This window comes from Apium graveolens, chromosome 3 (genome assembly GCF_009905375.1).
Source record: "Apium graveolens cultivar Ventura chromosome 3, ASM990537v1, whole genome shotgun sequence".
NCBI lineage: Eukaryota > Viridiplantae > Streptophyta > Magnoliopsida > Apiales > Apiaceae > Apium > Apium graveolens.
Window position 1 is genome coordinate 117,984,874 of NC_133649.1, and position 9,288 is coordinate 117,994,161.

At 36.2% G+C, this 9,288-nt stretch overlaps 1 protein-coding gene across 1 annotated transcript; it reads left to right on the forward strand.

Moving 5' to 3' along the window:
* The first annotated feature begins 8,173 nt into the window (after positions 1-8,173).
* LOC141714542 (secreted RxLR effector protein 161-like) lies at positions 8,174-8,509 on the forward strand. The gene has a single exon (XM_074518056.1). The coding sequence runs from the start codon at positions 8,174-8,176 to the stop codon at positions 8,507-8,509; it is 336 nt and encodes a 111-aa protein (XP_074374157.1).
* The last annotated feature ends 779 nt before the right edge of the window (positions 8,510-9,288 follow it).

Consider the following 9,288-nt stretch of genomic DNA (forward strand, 5'->3'; position numbering starts at 1 on the left):
TGAAAAAAAACTTCTTTAAAAATTGTTGTCTCTGTCTTTAAAAAAAGACACGGGCAGTTAGTATAACATAAATGTCAGTTGATGTAATTTTATATTTCTAGTGATTCTGCAGAGAGGGAGCGATGACCCCGAGGGAAGACATACTGTTAGAAAATGTGGGTTTTACACCCCACATTGTCGAGTCATTTTGAGCCGCGCTTGAGTGGTTGATTGTTGCTTGTGTGCAACGAGTGATGCTTGGAATGTGTTCTCCTTCACGAGAGCTTTCGAGGCACTTTGAATCACTCAAAATGATTACATGATGAGTGAGATATGATTATCCAAAGATGGTCCCTTAAGAGTGGAAAATATGTTATGAAACCTTAAGTCCCACATTGGAAAGAAAAAGAGATTTCCTTAGCTTTATATAGCAACACACATATGTAGTATTCACTTATGTTTTCTATGAGTTGCTCCATCACCTACGCAGGCGCCGGGGGGGGGGGGTGCAAATTGTGGGCTTTCGAGGGGCAATCCGAGGCTTGCTGTAATATCTGGGATATGACGTGTAATTATTTTTGTTAATAAATAAATATTATGTGATTATTATATGAATTTTGGTGAATTATCTGTGAAGTGATATCTGTTTCCTTATTCTATATAATAAGCAAGTTTGGATATGTAAATATGATATAATTTGAGTATTTTAATTTTTATAAGTCCAAAATAAAGTATAGATAATTGTGGTATTTTTCTATCAATTTTTATGTTGATTTATGATTTTATAGAAAATTTATGGATTTAATAAATTCTTTTTCCGAGTATTTATAAACTATTTTGTATAATCGGGAACCAGTCGACCTCATCCGTTTTTACATTTTTATAACCCGAAACTCTTCCGAGAACTCTTTCCTAACCTAATTGCAATATTCCGAGCATTTTCCATGTTTTGACTTTTTCGATCTGGCGTACGGATTGTCCAGTGCGGGTCCCGGCATAAAATTTTTGATACAAAATTCGTTTCGGTAAATCAATAAAACTCGTATTTTGGATAAATGGGATCTTTTTATTAAACTATTATAATTATCACCTCGTAATACGTGTAACCAGGCGCTAAGACCAAGACCGTAGTACAAATTGTACAGATTTGGATAATTATCCTGAAACCGGTACCGTTTTGGATCTGTTTTTACAAATAAACGTAATATTTTACATCCGGCATGATCCAACAGGGTACCAATATTCCGTAAATATAAATAGCCCTTACCATATTTTATTTCGTACAGAAAATCATTTGCAGACAGTAATTATATAATTTTACAGAGAAAATACCTATATTCATAAAACCTTCTAAGAATCAAACCAACTTTTCAAGGCGTTACCGGATTTCCGTTTGGAAAGCTCGAGTACTCAAAACGAAGCTCTTGAAACATACTATCAGATTCCAGAACCGGTTTTTGTGCAGAATCAAAGGTTATTCTCCTATATTTTTAATTAATTTCGAATTAATTTGATTTAAATTATGAATTTTTGTTAGAGAGATTGTTTGTATGATTTGATGATAGCATGTTGTAGAGCTTGTCTTCCTGATCATTTTGGTATATTATACTCTTGATTTGGAGTTCAATAACATGTTTAATTTTGAGTTTGATTTTCGGAATTAGAAATTAGGGTTTATAATTAGTTTGAATGTTCTTGATTGGAATTAGGCGTTTCTGAATTAGGGGTTATTAGCTAATTCAGTTGATTGGGTTATGCTCCTGATGAAGATTGCAATCGATTTGTATATATGAAAGTAACAAACGATTCTAATACTGACCAAATCGAAGCTCACCGGACCTTCGCCGGCTGTTGGTTCGATTTTTGCCGAAACCTGAGTTATGTGCTTGATCTGTGAATTTGGATGTCAGTTATGTATTCCTGAATGAATTTAGGATGGAAACCAAACTGGAATCAAGCCAAACCGTTCTGTTTGTGTCGGAATCGGGCTTCATCGGAGTATTTTTCGGTCACCAGAAACTGGGTTCTTCGCGACCCGTTTCTGTTCTTGGTGACCCGGATTCGTGACCCAGTTTGACCCGGTTTCGATCCATTTTTGTTGTAAAAATTTTCTGAAACCCTGTTTTTGCACTTTAGCCCCTAAATTCTGGATTTCTGTTTTGAATCCTTACAAAATTCGGATTTCTTTTTATAAATTATTTTCAAAAAAAAAATTAATTTCTAAAAATTCCAAAAATTATTGTTTTAATTCTGAAAATCATTTTTAATTCAAAAATAAATCTAAATTACTTAGTTAATAAATTTTAGTTAATATTTAATTAATTAGTCAATTAGTCAATTAATTTAAAAATTAATTGATTAATTAGTTTAATTATTTATTAATTAATTTTAATTGATTATTTAATTTGATTTAATTATTTAAAATTGATTTAAAAATCCTGAAAAATAGTTTTGACCTTTAAAATATTATTTTAAATTGTTTTTAAGACTCGATAATTATTATAAAATTATTTTAAAGCCAGGTTCGGCCAATCGAATCCTGTTTATTGTTTTAAAGTGATTCGACGGCCCGTTTAAATTCCAAAAAATGTTTAAAAATTCGTATAAATATCCAGAAAATCATTTTTAACGTCAAATTATCTTTGAAAAGCATTATCATCGAACATCTTACGTGTTATGTGTTATATGTGAACTGATTGATGTGTTAAATGTGTATGTGTATATTATATGACTGTTTTAATCGTATCTTTCAATCCGTAAATCGGATTTGGGTGGAACGAAGGGTAGATGAAACCTTATAACGTCCATGTGACGATTAGAATAATATGAGATGAATATTGATAGATACTTATGATGCTTAGCAGAGTAAGCAAGGCGTAGAAAAGGGAAGCAGGTGATGAGAAAATGGAATCGATGTGTAGAAAATAAAGCAAGTGATCAGTGAATAGAAGCGAGGCATAGGAAAAGTAGACAAATGGTTGTTGAATAAAGTCATTAGACAAGTACAAGTGAAGTTGGAATCAATTGTGATAAGGAAAGTACTTCTAAACCCTTCTTGAGATATATTGCAAATATTCCTAAATTCTCTTGTGACATATTGTTAATATTCAAAATAGCTTTGTCTTATATTGTGAGTACTTTGAATCATACAGCCTTGAACCCGGATTACATCATTTGATCTTTGAGCTGTAAGCCTTATTCTTTGTAAACCATCCCTTGTTGATTTCCAGATACTAAACCACACAAGTATGATACTACTCTCCAAATATATAACCACCAAACACCAAACACTGGAACATAATTGTTTGAACATACAGAAACTTTTATACCTCAACTATTCTTTGTAACATCAAAGAACTAAACTTAAAAAAATTATTGTTCATCTACTACCTAATTCTCTTAGAGGCTGGAGGTCATTTCTTATACCTACTTTGATATACCCTCGTGGTACCCATGAATTGCACCATGCTCTTATGCAAATGTTTTATTACTGTTGATTATGATCTTATTTTATTGAGTTATATTGTTTATCACACTAAACTGCTTTAGAATTGGATACTTTTCTTTATGTGGACCATATTTGTGGTCAGACCAGATTCGTGGTCGAATTAGGCCAATGTGTGCCTTGGATCTAGTTTATAGAGCAGATCCGTGTGCCTTGCTCGGGGTTAGTGCGTGATTGATCAACAGTCTAACCTTGGTTTTAAAAAAATTTAAAATAAATATTCAATTCTAATGATTGTTTAATAAGAAACTTGATTCTTCTTAATCATACCATTTAAACATTTTTTAACCTCAGTTATCATTATTATGACTTGCTGAGCTAGTTAGCTCACTCTTGCGAATCTTTTTATATATTCTACAGTTAAAAAGGGTATGGTTGATAGCGAGGTTCCTCAGTTCAGGGTACGAGCTAGGATTCCAGATTGAGTTGGATCGAGCTAGCAGGAGCTTATTATGGTAGTGAGATAGTAAGATTGTAAGAATAATTTCATTATCAGTTGTAAGTTAAATTAGTTGGGATTTGGTACATTGTAATAAAAGTTAAGGTTGTGGCTTGTTTTCATACTTTAACCTGTTACGATCCGTGGTTATATAAAGCAGGGTCATTGCAAATAATATTTCATATACAGGTTTATATATTGTGTATGTGTTGTGGACCCCAAACTTCTGACCCAGGTTTGGAGGTCGCCACACTTGTGAAGCCTTCGAGCTTGCCCGCGTGTGCGACGTGCGGACACGAATGTAGCAGAAAATTAGCCCGAATAACGCCGGACTAGTTTTGCTATTTTTTATTTTCCGCTGGGCCTGGGCTCAGATAAATTATTACCTGGGCCTGGGTTCGGAGATAAATTAGTGCTATTTTTTATTTTTTAAGGAGACAATTCCACACTGGACTCGGATTTTTCTATCCTTCGTCATATGCTTCCTATCTCCGTTCTTTTTTCTATTATTCGATTATTGTTTTGAACGCACACACCTATACCTATATTTGTTTTTACACAGATTGTTGATAACATTTTTAAAGCTTATTATTTTGTTTAATCCGTGACTGACAAATCTGTCTTGCGTGTTTTTTGTTTAACAGACTAATGAAGAACGTGAACAATATGACTGGTAACAATGTGTTTGATCCCAACGCACAGATTTTAACATCTTATGGGGATCACCAACCGCCGCTAAACCCAAACACACAGGTACTGGTACCTGATGGGGGTCAGCCGCCGGTTGGACATGTGCCTTCGGGGCATGTGCCTTGGGGAAGAACGCCTTGGGGACATACTGTTGTTGGACAATTCCAGGTGCCTTTTGGATGAAATACTGGTGTACAGACACCTGTTACGACTGTCACACCTGTTGCGCCTACTCATCCTGCTGTGCATGTTGCACACGCTGAGAAACCTGAGAAGTTCAATGGATCGAACTTCAAGCGATGATAACAAAAGATGTTGTTCTATCTTACCACTCTAAAAATTGATGGATATCTCAAGGAGGAAGTACCATTGCTCACTGCTGAGAGTGATATGCAGACTGTGTATGATGCGGATGTCTGGAAGCACGCCGACTATATCTGTCGGAACTATGTGCTAAACTGTTTGGACGATTCATTCTATAACATATACTACTCAAAAATATCAGCTAAGGTCTTATGGGAATCACTTGACCATAAGTATAAAACAGAGGACGCTGGGACAAAGAAGTGGATCGTTGGTCGCTTTCTTGATTACAAGATGGCGGATTCTAAGACTGTGGTCAGTCAGGTGCAAGAACTAAAAGTGATCATCCATGATATCCATGTTGAGGGGATGGTCATAAGTGAGTCCTTAAGTTGCTACTGTGATTGAAAAGTTGCCGTCTGGTTGGAAAGATTTCAAGAACTACCTTAAGCACAAGCGTAAGGAGATGTCTATGGAGGATCTTATCGTTAGACTTTGTATCGAAGAAGACAACAGAGGATCCGAGAGGAAAACTAATGTTTCCACTTAAAAGGAAAACATGGTGGAACACCAGAGCTCCAAGCCCAAGAAGAACAATTTTGGGAAAGGGGGAAAGCTGGCACCCAAAGGAGGAATTTCGAAGCCGTCAAAGTTTCAAGAAAAGTGCTTCAACTGTGATAAAATGGGGCATAGGTATGCCGATTGCAAGAAGCCCAAGAAGCCCATCAAGAAGAAGGAAGCAATCATGATTGATAATGTGTCTAAGGAGATAGGTGATATAGACTTATGTGTTACCATCTCTGAAGTAAACCTCGTTGGCTCAAATCCAAGGGAATGGTCGATTGATACTGGATCTACAAGGCATGTTTGCTCGTACAAGGCAATTTTCTCTAGCCTCAAAGTTTCTAATGTTGGTGAGAAGCTCTAAATAAGGAACTCTGCAACTTCTATGATTGAAGGAGAAGGCACGGTGATTCTGAAGATGACCTCTGGAAAGAATCTGACTTTGAAGAATGTACTTTTTATGCCTGATATTCGCAAGAACCTTGTGTCTGGTTCTATGTTGAATAAGTATGGCTTTTGCATTGTAAAGAGTCAGATAAAGTTGTTTTATCTAAGAGTGGTATGTTTGTAGGTAAGGGTTATATAACCGATGGGCTTTTTAAGCTCAATATTATGTCCATTAAGGACGATAATGAAATGAAGAATTCTTCTGCTTACTTGCTTGAGTCTCCTAATTTATGGCATGCTAGATTAGGACATTTTAATTACGACACTTTATGAAGGTTAAGTATAAAAGAATACATACCAAAATTAATAATTGATTTAAAATATAAGTGTCATACTTGTGTTGAGGTAAAATTAACGAGATCATCATTTAAACGTGTGGAAAGAAACACCAAAGTGCTAGACCTAATACATAGCGATATATGTGATTTAAAATTTGTTCCAACAAGAGGAGGAAATAAGTATTTTATTACATTCATAGATGACTGTACAAAATACTGCTATGTATATTTGCTGAAAAGCAAAGACGAAGCTATAGATAAATTTAAAATCTATAAGAAAGAAGTTGAGACACAACAATCTGAGAAAATCAAAACAATACGAAGTGAAAGTGGAGGTGAATATGTTGAACTCTTTGGGGAATTCTGTTCACAACATAGTATAATCCATGAGGTCACTGCACCATACTCCCCTCAGTCAAATAGTGTGGCTGAGAGGAAGATTCGCACTCTTAAAGAGATGATTAATACGATATTGTTAAGCTCTCAACTTCCGCAATCGATGTGGGGGGGAAGACATCTTAAGCGCAAATAATATCTTAAATATTACGATGCGCAGGAATAAGGATGTAAGTCCTTATGAATTATGGAAGAAAAAGAAACCAAGTTATCAACACTTGAAAGTGTGGGGGTGCCTTGCAAAGGTACTAATCCCTATACCTAAAAAGGTGAAGATTGGTCCAAAGACTGTGGATTGTATCTTCATCGGATATCCTCCACATAGCACTGCAGATCGGTTTTTTGTTCATGAATCTAAGATTCCTGATATTTAAAAGAATACCATTATGGAATCAAGGAATGCCTCATTCTTTGAGATAACGTTTCCATGTAATCCAAGAAATGAACAACCTAAGACATCTAAACGAACTCATGAGTCTACAGATGATAATAATGAGAGTGAAGAGAGTGAAAACAGAAATGTGGGGGTTGTGAGAAGGAGCAAAAGATAACGAACGGAGAAATCATATGGGTCTGATTTTATGACCTATTTGCTCGAAGAAGGTGATCTGAAAACCTATAAGAAAGCGTTTACCTCACCGGATGGGCCTATGTGGAAAGAGGCCATCAAGAACAAAGTTGATTCGATTATGCAGAATCATACTTGGGAATTAGTAAATTTTCCAACCGATTGTAAACCATTAGGTAGTAAGTGGGTGTTCAAGAAAAAGTTAAAAATCGATGGCACTATCGATAAGTATAAGATCAAATTGTAATCAAAGGATACAAGCAACAGAAAGGCCTTGATAACTTCGATACATATTCTCCTGTAATGAGAATAACATCCATAAGGATGATGTTTGTTATCGCTGCAATGCAAAATCTAACAATACATCAAATGGATGTGAAACAGCTTTTCTAAATGGGGATATAGATGAGGAAATCTATATGGAACAACCTGAAGGGTTTGTTATCCCTGAACAAGAGAGAAAAGTTTGTAAATTAGTGAAATCACTATATGGTCTAAAACAAGTGCCTATGAAATGGCATGAAAAATTTGATGAGATCGTGCTGGCAAATGGCTTCAAAATCAATGAATGTGATAGTTGTGTCTATTACAAGGAAAACGAGAAAAGCTATGTCAAGGAAAATGACAGCGGTTAAGTCATGATGACATTGTATGTAGATGATCTACTTATTGCCGGAAGAAATAATAAAGTGATCAAATCTACTAAGGACATGTTGAAATCAAGATTCAACATGAAAGACATGGGACTAGCAAATTTTATTCTAGGAATTCAAATTTGTATAACATCAGAGGGTCTCGCACTAAGTCAACCTCATTAAGTTGACAAGATCCTAGAAAATTTTCTTAAGGATGACTTGTACAAAGCTAGGAGACCTGTGGATATGACTTTACATTTATCCAAGAATAAAGGTGTAAGAGTCTCCCAAGTGGAATACTCGAGAATAATCGGAAGTCTGATGTACCTTATGAGTTGTACAAGACCAGACATTGCATACTCAATTAGCATGTTGAGTAGATTTACTAGTAATCCGGGAGCTGGTCAATGGAAAGCAATCAAAAGAGTACTGAGGTATTTGAGGGGAACTCGAGACTATGGACTGCACTATGGCAGATATCTAGCAGTATTAGAGGGATATATTGACGTGAACTGGATATCTAGCAAGAAGGCACTAAATTCTACGAGTGGCTACGTATTTACAGTAGCCGGGGCGGCAGTATCATGGAAATCCTCCAAGCAAAGGGTGATAACTCATTCGACGATGGAAGCTGAGTTCGTGGAACTAGATAAATGCGCTGAAAAAGCTGAATATCTACGCCAGTTTCTGGAGGATATTCCATGATGGCAAAATCATGTGACTGCAATAGGGATACATTGTGATAATCAATCCGCTATTGGCAGAGCACAAAGCATGATGTATAATGGAAAGTCCTGTCATATACAACGACGACATAGTTCCATTAGACAATTAATCTCAACCGGAATTATTACCATTGACTATATATCGTCAAAGGATAATATCGCGGATCCGCTAACCAAAGAGTTATCAAGAGAAGTAGTTGAGAAATCATCGAGCGAGATGAGCCTTAAGGCTATTGTTTAACAGCATCATGGTGGACACCCAACCTTTGCTGACTGGAGATCCCAAGAACTTGGTTCAATGGGACAACTAAATCATGATGACCAAATCACTGTGGGGGTAACCCCAGGCCTGTTCCTATGATGAGATACAGTGAGACCCGTAAGGTACGAGGTTAAGTTTTGAGCTTTTAATGATCTTTGATGAATACATGAAGTTCAGAAGTGAACACATGAAATTCGGTAGAGTAAACGCGGGTTACTCTATAAGATAAAGATCACCTATGTGGGAGAGAAGTGGGGCCGCTTCAAAGAAGAATTGTGAGGCACAATTCTTTAGAAACTCCTGCAGAACCAGGACGATGTTCCATGGCCAAAATGGACATACCCATGAGAGCTGAATGAGTCAGAAAAGATATTGTGATAAGTATATCATCGTTTACACAAACGGTTGAACAGTTCAAGGACAAGCACGTCTACTGTCTACTAGTAAAGTCGGTATGCTTACTCGAGCGACGGTTCAAGGAGCATTCTGTACCTATC